The 20,618-nt window shown below is 50.7% G+C and overlaps 1 protein-coding gene across 1 annotated transcript in view; it reads right to left on the reverse strand.

Moving 5' to 3' along the window:
* NXN (nucleoredoxin) overlaps positions 1-20,618 on the reverse strand; it is a 149,881-nt gene that overhangs the window by 1,870 nt on the left and 127,393 nt on the right. The window contains exons 5-7 of the mRNA XM_041001262.1: positions 18,148-18,254; positions 4,534-4,713; positions 2,901-3,025 (exon numbers count right to left, since the gene is read on the reverse strand). Of these exons, the coding sequence (XP_040857196.1) occupies positions 2,901-3,025; positions 4,534-4,713; positions 18,148-18,254 (412 nt within the window). The remainder of the gene's footprint in view (positions 1-2,900; positions 3,026-4,533; positions 4,714-18,147; positions 18,255-20,618) is intronic.

Raw genomic sequence — 20,618 nt, forward strand, 5'->3', positions numbered from 1 at the left:
TTGCAGCCTTGCCATGGAGTGTCTGAGGCCAACCCAGACTTTGACTCTGGAGTGTTTTGTGTTTTTTCCCCCCAAGATTTATTTTATTTTTATTGGAAAGTCAGATTTAAAAAGAGAAGGAGACATAGAGAGGAAGATCTTCCGCTGGTTCACTTCCCAAGTGGCCACAATGTCCAGAGCTGAAATGATCCAAAAGCAGGAGCCAGGAGCCTCTTCCAGGTCTCCCACATGGGTGCAAGATCCGAAGGCTTGGGCCATCCTCTACCGCTTTCACAGGCCACAAACGGAGCTGGATGGGAAGTGGAGCAGCTGGGACACAAACCGGCACCCATAAGGGATCCCTGTGGTTGCAAAGTGAGGATTTAACTACTAGGCTATCATGCCAGGCCCAGTGTTTTTAAACAGAAATAGCGGATCATCTGCTGGCGGTTCCAGGGAGGTTAAGAACTGCACAGGCAGGAGCCCGGCAGCGTGGCTTAGCAGCCAAAGTCCTCACCTTGAACGCGTCAGGATCCCATATGGGAGCTGGTTCTAATCCTGGCTGCTCCACTTCCCATCCAGCTCCCTGCTTGTGGCCTAGGAAAGCAGTCGAGGACGGCCCAAAGCCTTGGGACCCTGCACCCGTGTGGGGGACCCGGAAGAAGTTCCTGGATCCTGGCTTTGGATCGGCATAGCATCAGCCATTGCGCTCACTTGGGGAGTGAATCATCGGACGGAAGATCTTCCTCTCTATCTTTCCTCCTCTCAGTATATCTGACTTTCCAATAAATAAATACATTTAAAAAAAAAGAGAGAGAACTACACAGGCAGCCAAGCACAGAATACAGGGCCACTCAGGCACACCCAGAGGTGCCCTGCCTCACTGTATTGATCTGAGACGAAGGCTTGCACTTTCTCACGTACGCCCAGTGGCTATCTAGGTGAGGGTTCCAAGTATCAGACACAGCCTAGCTCAAAGATAAACCCAGAAATGCAAAGACAAGAAGAAAAAGAGATCCACTGGGATGCCCTCTCATGCTATCCACTACAGACTGGAATGAAAGAAAGTGGACACCCTCACCCCACACCCCATAAACAAAAGCTCAGGCATGATGTGACCAGGAGGCACAGCAGTTACGCCTCTCCAGATTCTGGGACCCAAAACTCCATTGCTTTCTTACTGGGCCGTCTGCAGAAAGCCTACAAATGATGGTCCTTCTCCCTACCCAAAAATGGAGTACACCTGCCAGCCATGCCAGTCAAGTCAGCTTCTCTGTGGCACTGTCCATGGAGTTAACAGAAAACTCCCATGGTATAGAGCAGTGAGTGGCAGGCCTAGCAGTCAAGTTGCCAGTTGAGATGCCCACGTCCCATAGCAGTGCCCAGGTCCAATTCCAAGCTCTGCCTCCAATTCCAGCTTTCTGCCAGTGTGCCCCCTGGAAAGCAGAGGGGATGACTCAAGCACTTGGGGACCTGTAACCTATGTGGGAAATATGGCCTGAGCTATGGGCTGTGACCTGCCTCAGCCCCAGCCAAGGTGGACATTTAGGGAAACAGCAGATAGGAGCTCTTCTGTCTCTGCCTTCCAAATAATAACACAGCAAAACTCTTGGTAGGCACAAGGGAGACATCTGGATCAGCGCCACACATCTACTGTGGGAGCCTAGGTCAGACATGCACAGGAGGGAGAATCTTCCCACCTGTTAAGGTTTCAGAAGAGGGGTGGGGGGAAAGATTGAGCAGAAGGCAGCAGCTCAGGGCTGGGGACCTGGGCACTGAGGGGTCTTGTCAGCGCCTGTGGACAGATGGCAGGAAAACATGGCTTCTGCAGTGACAGTGGCCCTCCAGAGCATGTCCCTGGACTACTTACTTCCTGCGAGACTGACAAGTCTCTACTTGCAGCCCAGGTCTGAAGGGACGCAGCAGTGGTTCTGCAACAGTGGCTGCCCTGAGGAGGAACCTTCCTCTGAGGCAGGACAGCACATACCTGCCCACTCGGATGGCCAGGGAGGTCCCTTTTCCCATCCCCACCACCAGGGCCCCTCTGCAGCCTTCTAGCCAGAGTCCCTCTGTTCCACAATGTGACCAGCTTCTGGCTTTGAGGGGCGAGCTTTTAACAAGCTCAGAGCAGCCTTGGCCTTTGTGTGAGGCAGCTAGGGCAGGGCCTTCTTGGTTTCCCTTCACAGGGGCAGGGCAGGAAGCTTTGGGCTGCTCACCAGAGGCCTTGCAGCAAGAGCAAGGCGGCTAATGAGATGGTGATAAATAGGTGGTCCAGGGTGTTTGTCTTCTCTACAAATCTCCTGGGATCCAGGTGCTCTGGCCAACAGGGGACACACACGGGTACCGGGGGCAGGGACCAAGTTAATGCAGAGGAAGGTCTTGTAGAAATGCCTATTTGCTAGGCACCCATACTGCAGGGCCAGGAACCTGCCAAAGGGGCTCCCATCAAGGGCCCCACCTTCTTACCTTGGGGAAGAGTCGCCAGTTAGCCCTTCAGGGTCAGATCTTGGGTGAGGGATGGAGACAGGCAGCAACTTCCAATCCTACCCTATACCCTATTGGGGGTAACAGTGGTGCCGGCTCTCCACCCAACCAGGATCCCCCCTAAAGCAGACCACTTTGCAGGTCACTGAGGAAGGACTAGAGAAGCCAACGCTTTGCATTGCATCAGGGGCCTGGCTCTGACCCAGTACCAAGGGAGGGGATCCCAGCATTCCGGCTGCTGTTTTCCCCAGCAGCCTGCATGGGAAACAGCCCTGGGAAGACTGCCTGCTGAACCAAAGCTGCTGCATAAGAAGGAAGCTGCAGGGAAGGAACTGCTCCCTGTGACCCCATGACACAGGTTCCCATGCCACATTTCCCTCTTGGGGTCTGGGTCCGTTAGACCATTCTGAGACTGGTACCACGGGGCCCATACTCACCTCTCCAGCCACAAAGAACAGAAGCGGAGCCTCCTCCTCCTTGGCTTTGTACTTGGCAATGACTTTCTCAGCTATTGGTTGGATCAGCTGCTTGGCGGCCTCAGACTCCCCATCATCCTCCGAGTCTGCCATGGCGGGGGTGGGGGGGTGGGAAAGAAACACAAAGAAGTGGGGCCCAGTGGGGCTTCATTGAGAGCCTGAGCTGCAGAAATGGCTGTCTAAGTAGAACATGAATGGGAAAACAGTTTCCCCTGGCACACAGGTCCCCATTTCCTGCATGTGTTAAGATGTGCCTACACATCTGTGCGCATGCATGCATGTACACACATGCTCATATGTGTGCACATTGATAGCAGCCAAGGACACCTGCACAATGCTCTCCCATACCAGGCTCCCCAGGAACAACCAGCCTCTGTGAATGGCCCCAGTCCCCATCCACCCCTATAAATTCTTCCCAAACCCACCAGGGAAGCTGAGTTTCCCCCTAAACAGTCCTGAGAACCCTGGTCACTTTTCTCTCAGTCACACAATCTCAGACCTCTAAATCTTTATGGAAAATGGCAGAAGAATTGGCAGTAAGGACTGAGGTGTGGTCCTTAGTTTTGATGGTGGTGAGGGCACACCAGTGGCTGGGAGGCCAACTTCACAGCTGGCAGAGAGGACTGGGCTAGGGGAAAGGCTGAGCACATGAGAGTAACAGAGCAGGCCCAGCATCCCCAAAGGAGCAAGGGCAGGGGAAGGGACAGACAGGCAGAGTCCATGCCATGCAGGAGGCCATGGATGCCAGACAAAGTGTACAGCCACCTCTACCTGCCACTATCACCTCGTGCCTCCCCGGACCCCCTTCTGAATTTCCACAGGTGGTCATGGCCTCCTCAGGGAGCCCCAGGCTGGATAGCCTCAAGGAAACACAGACCCAGGCTGCAATTCAGTTTCAGAATCCCCTCAAACCTGCCTGCTTAGGGCTCCTCTGGCATGGACTTCTAGGTCAGACCTGCTGGCACTGGCAAGAGGATGCTATACATACCAAATGGCCCCTCAGTTGCGGTCAGCATAGCAGCATCCAGGTCTGCGTCCCAGCACACTCATGCTGAGTTGCAGGGCACTGACAGGGCCCAAGGCAGTGGGGTACAGTGGTCCCAGCTAGCAGATGGGCCTGCACAGACCCTAGTGTGGCTGTTCCTCTGGTCAGCCCGGACCCAGCCCAGCTACCAACCTGAGAAATGCAGTTGGCCAGTGAGGAGGGATGTGCCCTGGACCCCTGAAGCAGGTTGCTGGGACAGAGGAGCTGCAGAAGCAGCTGCAATGAGCCTTGACCCCAGGAGGCCCAGCCCCCTGCAGCTGCTGTGCATGCAGCCCAGCCTCTTTCCAACAATGGCTCAGTTTATGGCTGAGGGCATCCTCTTGGCCTGACCTATTCTGCCCAGCGGGTAGCTAGCATATGCTGCCTCCAGCAGCTCCAAGAACACCTCCCACCCAAGCAGAGCCATGAATAAATCACTGGGGTCGACAAGACTACAGTGGAGACATAAAGGTCCAGGCTCATGCTTTGAGAAGCGCAGGCACAGGCCCCTCCCACGTGGAGACCACTCTATCCAGCACCCCACTCCAGGGAACCCACTGAGCACCATACCTACGAAGAGCACAAGGCAGGGGCCCTCGTTGAGCTGCACAGCGTTGGAGTCGGACAGCTCCAGCACGGGCTTAGGGTGCCATGGGAACTCCCTGCAGTCCTCATCGTTGAGCACCTCTACCCGTCCCTGCCGGGTGATCACCTCTCCCTGCGGGTCCAGAACAATGAGCGTGGGGATGCCTGCAAGAGAGAGCACGTGTCTGGGCTACCAGCTCACAAGGGCAGGCCAGGAACAAGGCACACCCAGGTTCAACACTGAGAGCCAAGCAGCAATGAAGAGCGCCAGACTGACTCCAGGTTTGGCTGCTGACTGGCTACACAGTCCGTTGGGGCCCCCTGGCACCTCTCTATGGCCTGGGTGTCTTCAGCAGCATTATGGTGAAGGTGACGTCTTGCCATCTCTTACATGGCATAAAGAGCAATGGTGTGAGGTATTTAAAGAACTCTGTACCAAGTCTCAGCTCCTAAGTTTAGGAGACCCCAGCGACCTGGGAGCCCCAGGGGCAAGAAGGAGCCTTGAAGGTGTAAGATGACACCAGCACAGTGCCCGGCTGCTCTGCATGCTAAGGACACAGCCTGCCCCTACCTCGCTCAGCCCCCAACCGCAGATGTGACAGGAGTCTGCACACAAGCTGGTAGGGAGCTTGGGGCTGGGCTGCAACAGGGGAATTAGAGGACAACAGCTGGCTGGCTGACAGCCAGCAGCCCAGCCCCCAGCCCCCAGCCTAGCACTATTCAGAAGATTCCAGTATCCACTGCTCTGACAGGGGAGGTCCTTGGAGGGAACAGGGCACTGGAGACCTAGGTTGGAATAAGAAAAGCAAAACAGAGGCTGGCGCTGTGACACGGTGGGATAAGACAATGTCCGAGATGCCGGCAATGGTTTAAGTCCCAACCACTCCACTTTGGATCCAGCTCCCTGCTAGCTAAAGCGCCTGTTAAAGCAGCAGCTGATGATATCTATGTGCACATTCCAGGCCCCTGGCTTCAGGCTGGCCTAACCCTGGTTGTACGAACCATTTGGGAAATTAAGCAGCAGATAGAAAAATCTCTTTCTCTATTCCTCTATCATCCTGCCTTTCATACAAAGAATATGTAAAACTAAACCTGAATTCATGTAACCATGTAACAGATCATTCAAAAGAGAAACAGACATGATAGGAAGAATAATAGAACAAGTGAGTGAGCAACTCAAAGCTCGCCCGCAAACTGTACAGCCCAGAACCCTAACACTTCCCTTGGTGACTCGGAGCCCCAGCCCGGACAGCATGGTATTTGTGCCAATTCCCTGCTCTTTGCCTCCCACTCCCCGCTGCTTCTCCTCCAGCTAGCACTGACCCCACTGACCCCAGCCTACAGACTCTGTTAGCCCCTAGCCTCACCCTCTGCAATGCCAGCCAGTCCCCTCCCACCTTGCATTAACCAGACACATAGCCTCCCAGGAAAGACCAGAGCTTGAATTTTCTATGAGAGCCAGAGTAATTTAATATTTATGGGTTCCAAAGTAGTGGGTCAGTAATTTGCTCTACTGACATTTTCCTTCTCTGCTAGAGGGGCTCTGAGGGACTGGGAACATGGCCCCTGGATTGCATCCCCTACTGGAGGCAATAAACCCTTCTTCATTATGAACAAGCAGGCTGATCCCATAAACAGCTATTGGATGATGTGGCTGTATGGACTAGGGAATGGGGATGGTCATGCCACCACGTCACAGTGCACTTGGGTAGCCAGCATGTCTTGGGGGATATTAAGGGGCATTCATGTTGGGCGGGACTCCTGAGAAGCTGTGTGTGCCAGGCATCTTCATTTACCCTACTAGCTGACATCTGGTGTTTCTCCACGTGAGGGCCAGGGGCTGGGCCTGACAGGCTGGCCTGGAAGCCACCCAGGGCCAAGGCTGCATACAGGGGCTCCTACACTGCCATGGTCCTAGCTTAAACACCACCCCCTTTTTTTTTCTTTTTTTAAAGATTTATTTATTTTTTATCAGAATGACAGAATTACAAAGAGGAAACACAGAATGATCTTTTGTCTGCTGGTTCACTCCCCTAGTGGCCACAACACTGGAGCTAAGCTGATCTGAAGTCAGGAGTGGGGAGCCTCCTCCAGGTCTCCCACATGGGTACAGGAATGAACCATCGGACGGAAGATCTTCCTCTCTGTCTCTCCTCCTCTCTATATATCTGCCTTTCCAATAAAAATAAATAAATCTTTTTTAAAAATGGAAATTAGTTAACTAATCAATTACACAAAGAACATAGAGCCAGCTCCATGGTGTAACTGGCTAAGCCTCCTTGCAGGATCCCTTGTGGGCACTACTTCGAGGCCCAGATGCTACATTTCAGACGCAGCTCTGTGATAATGTACCTGGAAAAGCAGCAGAAAATGTCCCAAGGCCCTGAGCCCCTGCACCCACATGGAGACCAAGGAGAAGCTCCTGGCTTCAGATCGGCCCAGCTCTGGCCATTGCAACATTTGGGGAGTGAACCAGTGGATGGAAGCTTCTTCTCTTTCCCCTTTTCTCTATAACCATGCCTTTCAAATAAAGCAAATCTTAAAGACAAAGTAAGAGCACAGAACAATGATATATATGGGGTTAGGGGCACTGTTGGTCATGACTGGGTCAACAGAAACGGATTCACTAAAACCACAGCAGATGGACCTGGCCCCAGGAGCACAGACAGGAGAGACATTTTCATTCTCTGGGTTGGGCCACCTCTTCACCAACTGACCCCGGGCTGGCCTGGCCCTACAGTCTCCAGTTAGTACTTCCTGTGGACAAGAGGTCCCACAAAAGGAAACTGTCCCATCTAGTATGCCTGTTTCGAGCTGGGCACAGCACAGCTGCAGCTTCACGTCTAAGATGCTCTGGGAGTCTTCCTGCCCTGCCCGACCCCCTAGGTTGCAGACGGGCCAGCCGCCTGCTCAGGCCCACCCAGCCAGTTGGTGATCACACCAGGGGAGGAACCCTAGCCTGCCTACTGCTATTTTTTTCCTCCCTGCCAGGCTGGGGGCTCTGGTGAGGAGGGCAAGGAAAGGCCCTGGTGTCTGTACCACCCACCTCTGTACTCCCAGGCTGTGGAGAAGGAATCTGAAATTATGCCATGTCTTCCCTCTCCTCCCACCAGTCTCACACCCCCACCCTTGAAGTGGAGACTTTGAGAGAGAAGTCAGGGTAGGTCTCTAACAGGAACTCTACAAGGAATGGGAGGTCTTCAATGGAAGCCTTACAAAGTAACAACGGGCCTTCTGAAGGGAACAAAGGTGCAGATCAGCATAAGCTGACCTGAACCTGGGAACAGCCGGCTGGGAGGGCTGGGATGAATGGCCGGGGTATGGGGGGGTGGAGAGGGGTGGGGGGCGTAAGGGGTGGGGAGGCAAGCACAGGTAGACTTTAAGGAAGACCCTTACAAATGGCTCAACTTTTTTTCAATTGTTCGTATTATTTTTATTGGGAAGGCAGATTTACAGAGAAAAGGGGAGAGAGAAAGATCGATCTTCTGTCTGCTGGTTCGCCCCTCAAGTGGCCACAAAAGCTGCAGCTGGGCCAATCAGAAGCCAGGAGCCTCTTCCAGGTCTTCCATGCAGGTGCAGGGTCCCAAGGCTTTGGGCCATCCTCAACTGCTTTCCCAGGCCACAAGCAGGGAGCTGGAATGGGAAGTGGAGCAGCTGGGACCCATATGGAATCCTAGCGTATGCAAGGCCAGCATTTAGCCACTAGGCTATCGTGCCAGGCCCAAATTGCTCAGCTACTCTCTCCTGTCTCACTTGGTTGTCATGAGGACCATCGGGAGCTGAATATAAAATGCCTTTCAGCAGAGCAGCAGGTAGACAGGAAGGGCTCTTAAAGCATCCATGATGCCCGTCATCAGCTTCTATCTGTAAACAAGAACCCCCAAGCCAGTGGTTCAGCTCATGAGAAGGCAAGCCAGGACCTGGCTCTGGTAAGAGCAGCAGCAACCTCCAAGCTGGGCTGTAGGAAGTTCTAGAAACAGAGAACAGGGGTACCATCACAAATGCACTGGGTGACCCAGCAACAATGCCATATGCCACGTCTGGGGTTGGCATTCTCCTTGCACCAGCACAAGTTTAACATTTGACCAGACACCCAGTATTCCTACAGCAGGCTCAGCCCTGAGGCCTCTGTCCTGAGGAGGTGGGTTGGACCATGAGCAGCACCTAAAACCCCCACAAACTGATGAGAAGGAAGGACACCTCCTCCCCAGCAGGACCCCACATGTGAGTACTGGAAACCATCTGAAAACCATGCACACCCACGCTGTCCATGGCTCAGTCATTCTGCCAAGGAAAGGGATTTCTAAGGGGTGAGAATAACTCAAGTCCCCCGGGGATCTGGGGATGCAGGTGGAAGTCAGAGAAGCGGGCCAGTGCCAGGCAAAGACAAAACACAGCTTTTATGGCATCTGGGTAGCAACAGGCTCCAAGAGAGGGCTGGGAATGCATCACTAGGACTGCCTAGGATGGAGGGGGTGATGAGAAAGAAAAAAAAATGGGAGGATGAGCAGACCCTGGGACAGCAAGAGCAGGAAGGGCACACTAATGGGTAGGGCACTGAGTGGGGGTACTTCAAAAAGTTCACGTAAAAACAGAAGGTTTGAAGTTGATACATGTTTTTCTCCTTATACAATGTTCATGAACTTTTGGAGGCACATTCGTGTTTTCACTCGGGACAACAGCCGTTACCTGGACCTGCATTGTGGCACAGTGGGTTTTGCTGCCACCTGCTGTTGAGGGCTTTTGGGGAGTAAGAGTGGATGAATATCCTCTCTCTACCTCCCAAGGAGGCTAATCTTTAAAAAGTGCTGCAATACTACAGAGATTAAGAAGGAATGCACAGTACGTTTAAGTTCAAAGATATTGAAGGCCACACTGGACATCTCCTTACCCTCAGAGCAAAAGACCCAATGATGGTGCAGTCTGGGGAGGAGCCATCGACTTCCCAAGGAGAGGGAACTCAGAAGCATCCCCAGTCAAACCAGGGCGTGCACAACAAGGCTCTGGAACGAAGACAGCCCCTGTCTGGGGGACGAGGGTTCAGAACTGTGAGCAGGACAGTCAGCATGGCCTGACAGCCAGACACATGCACCCTCACAGCCCGGACCAGATTCCTGCCTTAGTGAGAGTGTGCCTGTCAAACCTAGGAAGAGCTATAGGCTTTTACAGATGTGAATTAAGTTTGTCCTACTAACATTCTCCTTATGTTATGAAATCTACACATTTTTGGATTCAGCTTCGGTATTTAGTGTTGAGAGAATGCCCTCTATTACACTAAGGGACCTGTTCTGGGATTCTGTTACTAAAACACGTGACCGAGTGACTGATGTGTAATTTTTATGTCAAAGCCTGCCAACAGCACTGCCACCCACAAGGGAACATAAGTGCCACCAATCTTAGGTGTTATTTGCCCGAGTCAGACAACTGACTTAATGACTCGGGAACATTCAGTCTGTCCTTCAATTATTGTAAAAGGCTTAAATGCAAAAGCCAGTTTAAAATGGTTGAAGGAGTCTACTTGTGTCATTATAAAAGATCCGTAACAAGAAGACACTAAAGTTTCCTAGACACATAAATTTTAAAAAAAATTCAAAAATCAATATTGGAAGTATAAGTAAGATTTAGGATCTCTTAAGCTTGTGCTTTAATCAATCAAATATAATTAATTTTAAAATCAAGGTAACTCTCTGAATAATCATTTTTGTTAATGAATGCCTGCCAATGCCTCAGACACAAGACACAGGGCAGGAGCAGGGAGGCCGCCCATGGTTCAGTCACATGCACAGCCCTGGGTAGGGGCAGCCTGGGCACATCTTAGGGCCTTCCGTGGCAGGGTGCAGTGTCAAGGAGCCACCTGGCTTTCCTTCAAAGCCTTTTTCAGATCCAAATCATCCAATCTCAGCTACTGGAGGGACTTGGGGACACCCTGCCTTTTTCTCAGAGGGAACAGATCCCCAGAGTGGAGAAGTGACATGTGCCAAGCCACACAGCTGCCTGGTGGCAGAGCTGATGCTTGCACCTCCTCTACTGCCCTGTTCTTTCTTCCAAGTACGCCTGCCCGGGAGAACAATGAGCAGGTGCAGCTTGCAGGGCACAGTGTAGATCCACGCACCCAGCAGGCCGACTGGGTCGTCCTTCCCCAGCACTCGCCATGCTTCCCTGTGCCCTGGCAGAAGGCAAGTGCGTCTTATCTTCTGCCCTGAGCAGCAGGCTCACGGCCAGGCATGTGCTTGCACCCGTCTGGCTCTCTCTGCAGGAGTTTAAGGTCCAGGAGGTCAGGGGCTTTGGGTTTTCAGTTCAGGCACAGATAAGCACCTGGCACGCAACATGCACACAGCCACATCTCATTAAGTAAATACATGAATAGGAGGCCCCCTGCCTGGGGGCAGAGGGGATGATGGCTGCCCCAGACTGAAGGGGGTCTCCAAATGTCACATGTTAAGGACAGGCTTGGAGGTTACAATACACATTCCCCTTATTTTTGTGCCAGGGTTAACTCCCTGTTCTGCTCCAGACAACAGCTTCCTGCTAACATGCACCCCAGCAGGCAGCAGATGATGGCTAAAGTAGCTTGGTTCCTGACACCAACACTGGGGACCAAGACTAAGTTCCAATTGTTGGCTTCAGTATGGCCTACTTCCAACCACTGCAGGCATTTGAGGAGTGAGCTAGAAAATGGGCGGGCTTTGTCTGTGTCTTTCTTGGCTTCTCAAGTCAATTTAAAAATATCAATCCATAAAAAAAAAGTCTAACCCCCAATATGGCTGTATTTGGAGGTCCCGGTCCGACAGGGCCAATGCCTCCAGGAGGAGACTAGCAGAGTTCCCTCTTCCCACCTTGTGAGGTCACAGCAAAAAGCCACTGCCCACAAGCCAGGCAGAAAATGAACCAGAGCCTGGATCCCATTCTTCCTGGCCCTATAAACGGAAACAGAGTCTGTCTGTGACTGGACTGAGGTGTCTTATGGTAGCCGCCCTGGGAGATGTGGACAGTCACTTGTGGGTGATGAGACATTTCTTACGGCTGAAGGGAGAACGAGTTAATGGTTTTGGGGAAAACAACAACAACAACAAAGAGGCAAAGAGCAAAACCCCAGGACAAGAGACAGAACTGGGGGAAGTCAGGGTGGCACTATTACCAAGTGGAGAGGGGCTGGGCCACACCTGCTGATTGGTGAAGTCTGGTGAAGGAAAGGGCCTTGGGGAAAGGGGGACCAAGGGAATGTGGGAGAACTGGCTACTGAGGAGAGAGGGGCTAGATGGGGAGCAGGGGAAGAGGATGAGACAATGACAGGCAAGAAAGCGACAGCCGGGCCCGGCACGATAGCTTAGCAGTTAAAGTCCTCGCCTTGAACGCGCTGGGATCCCATAAGGGTGCTGGTTCTAATCCCAGAAGTCCCCGCTTTCCATCCACCTCCCTACTTGTGGCCTGGGAAAGTAGTTAAGGAAGGATCAAAGCCTTGGGACCCTGAACCCGTGTGGGAGACCTGGAAGAAGCTCCTGGCTTCTGGGTTTGGATCGGCTCAGCTCCAGCCGTTGTGGTTACCTGGGGAGTGAACCATCGGATGGAAGATCTTCCTCTCTGTATATAAGAAAGAAGGAAAGAAGGAAACAAACAAACAAACAAACAAACAAAGCAATCCCAGGCCAGCCTGGGAAGGACCTTTAGATTCTCAGCAACCCTGCACCCCTCTCAAGTCAGGCTGTGGATGTTGTTCTGTCCTGGTGGTCAGAGATGGAGAGGACACAAAAACTCCCCCAACAGTGTACTAAACCTGTACTTGGGCATTTGCACAAGGCACGCCACTGCAGAGAACTCCCAACAAATGCTTCGCCTGCAACCCAGACGCTCACAGCACATGGAGCAGCCGCTCCCCTGCTCCTCACTCCCAGGCACTCCTAAGCACAAGACAATGGGTGACAGTGTAGGGGCTGGAGGGACAGCATAGGCAGGCAGGCAGGCTCTGGGCCACATGTCCCAGGGCTGCTCAGAGCCCTGGAAGCAGCTGCTCTCCCTGCTGTCAGGCTTGTGTGAGCTGCAGTCACATGGTTCCGCGCTGAGCCACAGTTCCAGGCCCGGTCACTGCCTGTTCACTGTGCCCATCAGTAACATCAGTGGGTGACCTGCCTCAAAGATTTCTCACCCAGTCTAGCCTAGACGTCCCCCACTGCACTGACCTTCCATCAATATCTTCTCAAAAGACACCAAGGGTCCAAAGGGTCAAGTCCAAAGACCTCGGTGATGAGGCCTCACTAACCTCTTCCCAACTCTGCCCCCTAGCACATCACAGTCATTCTGGACTTTGGTCTGGAATGTCTCAAATCCCTCATCTAAACCCTACCCATTCTGTTAAACCCTGTCCCACAACCATCTCCTCCAAGCAGTCTTCTTGGTCCAACAGATCTAAGACAGTTTTCTCTGAATACAGATTATTCCTTCAAACGCTAATCGGCTTGAGAAAGCTCCTGTTTACCCATAAAGTCAGTGGTGACATAAGCCAATGGGTATAACTTTCCAGGGAGAAACTGCAGACCAGACAGTGAGAAAGAAAGAAATGGGGAAAGAGGTTAGACCAGATGGCAGAGGGGGCCAGGTGAGGAAGATGAAGAGGGGTAGGATATAGGGGAGAGCTGGAGGGGACAGCATGGCCCAGTGCCTGGGGCCAGGGGAAGCTCAGCCTTTCTCATTGTGGACTCACTGAGCCACTGCTTGCCTGGGGACAATCTCCAGGAGCAGCCTTAATACTCCTCATAGTCGGGACCTGGTACATACTTCTTATTCCCACCCTGCCACAGCAGGGACAGCTGTACTAGATACAGGCCTGGTCTTCCTCCCATATTTGTTGTCACCTGCCTCTTTTACCATCAGGGTCACCCCCTACCACCAGGCCCCCTACACTTGCCAAACCTAGATGCTCACTCCTGCCAAAGCAAAAAGGACACTCCCTTACCTGCTGAAGGCAGATATGACCCTATCGACTTAAGGCTGTTCCTACAATCTCTGCAGTGCTGCTCAGGGCTCCAGGATCCTCCCTGAAGAACGCTGTGCATGGTGCCCGCCCAACAAGGGCCCTCAGGAGCAGCTCACGGAGCACGGCAGGGTACAGGCTATGCCCCAGAACTGCCCATGTATTAAAAGGTCACCCACAGGCAACTGATTTGTTTCAGGGGAACTTGTGTTGTGGCCTTAGCACAGACCACCCACCATCACATAGCTCACTACACATCCTCTGTCAGAGAGAAAAACAATGGGCCCCCTCCACTGTGGTGTTGGAAAGACAGTGTCTGTCAGGGGAGAGGCCCCTGAGGAGGGGGGCTCAGCCCCACCTCCCCCTCTGGGCTACACATCAGTTCTTTTGCTAAGGGACATCTGTTCCACCAGCAGCTTTTGGCTCTCTGCACTCTGCTCCTCATCTTCCCTGAGTAAACATCTCATCCAGTCGAGGACAGCCCGGTGGATGGGGGTGGAGGGGGCTCCTACTGATGTCCCTTGGCTGCAGGGGTCTTAAGTGGTGAGCTGGAACGCCTACGCAGGTCAATGTAGTCCACCTATTTTTCCCAGAAAGGACGTGAGGAGTCTTTAAAAATGTATGATCCAATCCAATAAAAACAGATGAAAATATTGCCCTGAGGGGAAAATAAGGAAGAAAATGAAGCTGGGGTTCAAGGTCATGCACAGAAATTGTAAGTTTTGTAAAACTGCTAACAGTGGTCACATAGGCGGGATTGTGTTGTGTAAGGCAAAGAAAGAATCATGGCCCACAATGAAATTCAAATCACACACACACACACACACACACACACACGTCAGCAAAAGCCCACTGCGTGTCACCAGAGGCTCAGCATTTGATGGTTGCTGTACAGTAATTTCCTGAGAACGAATTCCTGCATGTGGGAGTCCTAAATCCACGGTTGTATAGACATTTGGGGCTGCTGCTTCACACTCCCACCAGCAGGCTGCTCTCACCCCTACATGCGGGATTGTGCCTTTTTTTTTTTTTTTTTTTTTTTTGGCAAGGGAGGTGGAGGAGTGCTTTGCAAATGTGATTCTGTGTTTTCATTCGTAAGTTATGAAATTATGCTGAGTGTTTTCTCACAACCACACTGCCAGTGTGTATTTTAAGTTGCCTGCTTAGTACTTTGTATGTATTTTCTGCTACATCACCTCACTCTCCCTTTAAGCCAATATTTGGATAGAGCTTTTTCCATAGATGATGTGGATTCCTTGCCATACATGTTATTAATATTGCTGGTTGCCTTTGTTTAGGCTCTTTGATACATAATTTTTTTTAGGTAGTAGAATCAAATTTTTGTTTTTATTTTTCTGTCAACAAATATTCACTAAGCTGCCTACTCTGTGACCATCCCCACTGAAACTTCTTAATCTTTTTGAGAAAACAGGAATTTAATTAATTTGACCAAGGCCACAGATCTGTAGGCTGGGATCTGGTTGAGGTAGAGATGGGTTACACAAGGGGGAGGTGCCAGTGAGTATGGAAAGGAGTAAGAAGCAGCATCCTGGGCCAGGAGGGCTGGCCTGGTGGGGGCAGGACAAGTGGCAGTCATCCTAGCCTAAACCTCTAAAATCCTTCCTCAACACTGTGGGAATGGACTGGAAGGCCAAGCCACACTCCAGAGTCAGGTTTGGTGCACAATTACACATACAAACCGGCAGGGGACATGAGGGATGCCAGAGCATCATGAACGGGGTTGTTCAGAGGAATATACACATCAGACATCCAAGGGTACCCAAGGGGAGCAGAAATCAAAACAAATCCAGGCAGCTTCAAGGTGTACAGAAGAGCATAGGGTGAAAAATCCACTGCAATGAGAAGGGCAAAGTGCAGCTGTATGCGGACAGCCATACCTGGTGACACTCAGCAGAGACCTGAGTCCCCCTTAGCCATCCAGTGCACCTCACTTGCAGCCTCCCCTGCCCATGGGTCTCCAGTCCTAAGCCAGAAACCGATGCTAAGGAAGAGCCCAGTGGTGGTGGCTGCAGGGGCCGAGGAAAATTGCTTATCTACAGAACAAGTTACACTGTGCCGGTCCCATCTCTCCAAGGTAATACTCTCACTGCTTGGGTAAGGACCTGAGTCTGCCAGGTCAAGACACAGCACATTCCCTCACTTTTCTGCAAAGTTGATGAGGAATGGAGCCAATGCTCTGGGACCCTCACTCCCCTACGCCTGCCTCTCCCTGTTACTCCCTATGGGGCTGGAGATAGCCTTTCTGCACATCAAGACCAGCCCGGGTTCTTCCTCCAGGAGTGCTCATCGCCGAGGCCCGGTGTGCATGATGTTCCTAGTGTTCTCAGCCTCCTCTGATCTCCTCCTCTGATTCTCAGCCAAATCCCCCACTATGGTCCCAGCACTGGGACTCTCCTTCGGAGCAATCAGAGCCACAACTCCATCTGTGGAGTGATCCACTGACTGGGACCAGTCTCACCTCTAGAACTTTCAGCTGCACACAAAGGCAGGAATTTTATCTATATTTACTCAAGATTATGCCTCTGATGGCCGGAGGAATGCAAAGGCATCCAGTCAGTTCTTGTTAAGAAATCAGGATTGAATGCACACAGGAATGAAGGGACTGGACTCTAACTTAGCCCCTGTTCAATGCTCTGTCACACACTGCTGGCCCAGCGCCATGATGATGCTTATCTTAAAAAAAGGCAGCTCTTATCCCACGGCACCCACCCATGGCCCCTGGCATCTCCTTTATGTCACCGCTTTGATGCCTTTCCTTCTGGTCCAATAAACTGTCACACCACTCAATTTTTGAGGAAGGGGACTGCTTTCAACCTTGTTATTAACCCGAGCCATGAGGCTCCAGAATTCTCAAAGTGTTAGCAGATCCAGCCTATGAATACTCCAAGCATGGTCCCTGAGCCAGCAGCATGGGCCTCGCCTGGGAGCTGGCCAGAAAGGCAGGCTCCCTTGCCCCACTGACTCCAAATCTGCATTTCCACAGGTCTCCAGGCAACGCCCCTGACTTCAAATCAAACACTGATGTTTGAAACTTCTGCTCCAAAGCCACAGGCTTACTCTAACTGGTAAAGAGCTTAAGGAGCTTCCTAACAGGCTATGGGTTTCTAGAAAAAAAGATTTATTTATTTTAAAAGACTTAGAGAGGAGAAAAGAGAGAGGAAGAGAGAGGGAGAAAAGGAGAGATTTCCTCCATCTGCTGGAACACTTCCTAGGGTTTCAACAACCAGCCCCCATACAGTATATCACAGGTGGCGACTCCATGGGCTATGCTACAATATCAGCCCTAGGCTGTGGAATTTGTGGGTAAACCTTGACTTTTCCCCTTCACTCTCCTGCCCCATTCTAAGACAAGGAGCACTGCAAATCCTAATTCTTGAGATTCTCAGGAAATTGTCTCATCTGAAAAGTGCCACCCACTCAGCCCTCAAGTCAAACTTGGGGGATCCAAAGAAGCACCTCAAGTGTTACCTATTCATACAGAATGCACCCTCACCCCAGCAACTCCTCAAGACAGAGACTGATCGGCCCTAGCGCGATAGCAAAGTGGTTAAAGTCCTTGCCTTGATCGCACCGGGATCCCATATGGGCGCTGGTTCTAATCCCAACAGCCCTGCTTCCCATCCAGCTCCCTGCTTGTGGCCAGGGAAAGCAGTCAAGGACAGCCCAAAGCTTTGGGACCCTGCACCCGCACGGGAGACCCAGAAGAGGCTCCTGGCTTTGGATTGGCTCAGCTCCAGCCGTTGTGGCTGCTTGGGGAGTGAACCATCGGATGAAGACCTTCTTTTCTGTCTCTTCTCTGCTCTGTATATCTGCCTTTCAAATAAAACAAAAATAAATAAATCTTTAAAAACAAAAAAGAGCTTTATAAAAAAAAAAATAAAGAAAGAGATTGAAGGCCCGGCGCAGTGGTGCAGTGATTAAGGTCCTCGCCTTGCACGCACCGGGATCCCATATGGGTGCCGGTTCTAATCCCAGCAGCCCCGCTTCCCTTCCAGCTCCCTGCCTGTGGCCTGGGAAAGCAGTCGAGGACGGCCCAAAGCTTTGGGACCCTGCACCCGCGTGGGAGACCCCGAAGAGGCTCCTGGCTTCGGATAAGCATAGCATCAGCCGTTGCGCTCACTTGGGGAGTGAATCATCGGATGGAAGATCTTCCTCTCTGTCTCTCCTCTCTGTATATCTGCCTTTCTAATAAAAAAAAAAAAAAAAGATAGAGATTGATCATCTCCATTTTTACAGATAAGAAAACTGAGGTTCCAGGACTCCCAGGAACAGAACCAAAGCTCACTCTCAGGTCTGTCTCACAGGAAAAACCTGGAGGACAGGCTTCTGGCCAAGTCCCTCGGGAAGGTGCACTCTGGTCCAACCACATTAGAATTCACTGTACCAGGGGTGAAACATCCCTATCTCACCAGGATAAGTATATTTCTTATTGCTTTCTAAAAGTTCACTGTAATGAGTGATAATTTATATACCATAAAATTCACCCTGAGTAATTTTAAGACGATGAGGAATGTGAACACTCCTGGAAATAAAGACATCCTTTTTCCTTTAAATGGAGTAGGCCTTCATCCAGTGAGCCCTAAGCAGCTGGGCCTGGAAGGCCTGCCTACCTTGGATGCCATACAGCCGGTTGAGGCGTGACCGCCGGGCCTCGTCAGTGTAGGGGACGGCAAGCCAGGGCATCTCATTGAAGTACTGCTTAAAGGACTCCTCTGACCTACAGAGACACATAGGCAGAACAAGGGTCTGTTAGTCCAAAGGTACCACCACTGGTCCGCATCTTGTACTCCATGCAAAAGGCCTTGTTATTTCCTTTGAAATTTATTTGAAAGTCAGAGATGGAGTGGGACACACACACATAGAATGAATCTTTCATTCACTGGTTTTCTCCCCAGATAGCTACAACAGGCAGGGCTGGGCCAGCTGAAAGCCAGGAGTTGCAGGAGCTTCATCTGAGTCTCCTATTTGAGTGCAGAGGCCCAAGGATCCAAACTATCTTCCACTGTTTTTCCCAAGCCATTAGCAAGGAGCTCAAGTGGAAGAAGAGCAGCCAGAGCTGAAACCAGCACCCACAGGAGATGCAGGAATTGCAGAATTGCAGGCAGCAATGGGACGTGCTAGGCCACCGTGTCAGCCCTTAGTGACTGGGTTTCCAATCTGCACACTCCTGGAGGCTACAGAAGTATGTTACTCCACCCATTCTGATGTTCATATAGAAGGCAGATCTGGCACTGTGGTGCCACAGGTTATCCTGCCATCTGAGATGTTGGCAGAATCCTGGTTTGAGTCCTGGCTGATCTGTTTCTGATACAGTATCTACTAATGCATCTGGGAAGGCAATGAAAGATAGAGCAAGTACATGGGTCCTTGTCACCCATGTGGGAGACCTGGATGGAATTCCTGGCTCCTGGCCCAGATCTGGTTGTTGCAGCCAGCTGGAGAACAAACTAGCAAATGGAAGATCTTTTTCTTTCAAATAAATAAATAAACAAAAGAAAAAAAGTCAGGCTGTTTCAGCGCTCACTCCCACTATACCTTACTGAATATATCCATGCCTATCTTTTTGTCTCTCAATACAAACAAATTTGATTTTTGTTTGCATACATGTATGTTTTTAATTTTAATGTTTTATGATATGGTTCCACAGGCACAGGGATTCCTCCCTCCACCCCCGCCCCATTCCTGCCCCAACTGTTTTCCCCAACATCAACAGTCACAAGTCCAACATTCTGCTACTTAAGTGTATTATAGTTTTGTAGGTACAGACAATGGTAAAAATTCTAGTATCCTATTGTCAAGGTATATTTAACAGTTTCATTCGGAGTCCTCCTTTTATTCGGGAGTAGAGTTGCATACTGCAATTCATCTTCAATTCTCAGCATGCTATTCTCCATTTACAGTTTACCCATGAGAATATATGTATATACTTGTTTGCTTATATATCTATTTATCTTACATATTGCATGAGGGCAGCAACATGTTGTTCAGTCCCCATGTACTTGCATATCTGAGGGGGTATTTGGACTTGTTGGTCTCTAGTTTCATTTTAGAATGGAGTGAGAAAATTCATGGTGATTTTTTTTTCCTGAAGCTTGTTTTTGTGGCCTATAATGTGTGATCAATCCTGGAGAAAGTTTCATGTATTGATGAAAAGAAAAAGGTGTATTCTGTGTGTGCAAGATGAAAGATTCTCTCAATATCAATTAAGATTATTTGTTCTATTGTCTGGGTGAACTCCGTTGTTTTCTTGCCGAGTTTCTGTCTCATCAATCTATCCGTTGAGGTTAATAGGGTGTTAAGGTCCTCCACTATTATTGTACTGGAGTCTATCTCCCTTTAAATCCATTACTATTTGTTTCACGTAGCTAAGTGCCCTGGCATTTGGTGTATATACACTTATTATTGTGCAGATGTGATTTTTCTAAGGAGCTTAGGTACGCAAAGCCACTATGATTTCTGTGACACTTCTATTCTGTGCATGGGACAGGGACATGGTTAAACCAAGCAGACATCTCTGATTCCATGAATAAATAACTTTGGGAAATCAACAACTAATTGAATGACAGCAAGCACAACAGGGGTTCAAAGTGGATCAAAGTGGAGCTGATCAAGAAGGTGCACAGAGCAACATTTTCTGAGCGATCAAAATGGCCTACAGCTGAACCACGGCCATGATGACTACAACGGCATCCATGTAAACCAAAGCTCAGGGAACCTAAAAGCAGACACATCATTGTATGCAAGCTGTATTTCCACAGATTGCTTAAGGTTTAAAACAAATGAACAAAACAACAGTGATCAACCTTGTCCACTCACATGCTTTGAGACAGTGCTATGGTGCAGTGGGGCAAAGCATGGGCCGGGAACTGAGTAGGGCAGGGATCTGGTGACTTTGAACTGGGGTCAGAGTTCTGAGATGAAGGAGGCTCACTGATGAGGAATGCCAGGTATGGGACGAGAAGTAAGGGAAGCTGAGGCTGAGAGGACCTAACTCGCTCCAGAGAGTGTGTCTACCCTGCTCGTGTTGGTGCTTCCTGTTCACATGCACTCAAATAGGCCCCAAACAAGTGCAAGGGCAAAA

The sequence above is a fragment of the Ochotona curzoniae genome, unplaced genomic scaffold (assembly GCF_017591425.1).
Source record: "Ochotona curzoniae isolate NIBS_2020 unplaced genomic scaffold, NIBS_Ocur_1.0 scaffold_2453, whole genome shotgun sequence".
Taxonomy (NCBI): Eukaryota; Metazoa; Chordata; class Mammalia; order Lagomorpha; family Ochotonidae; genus Ochotona; species Ochotona curzoniae.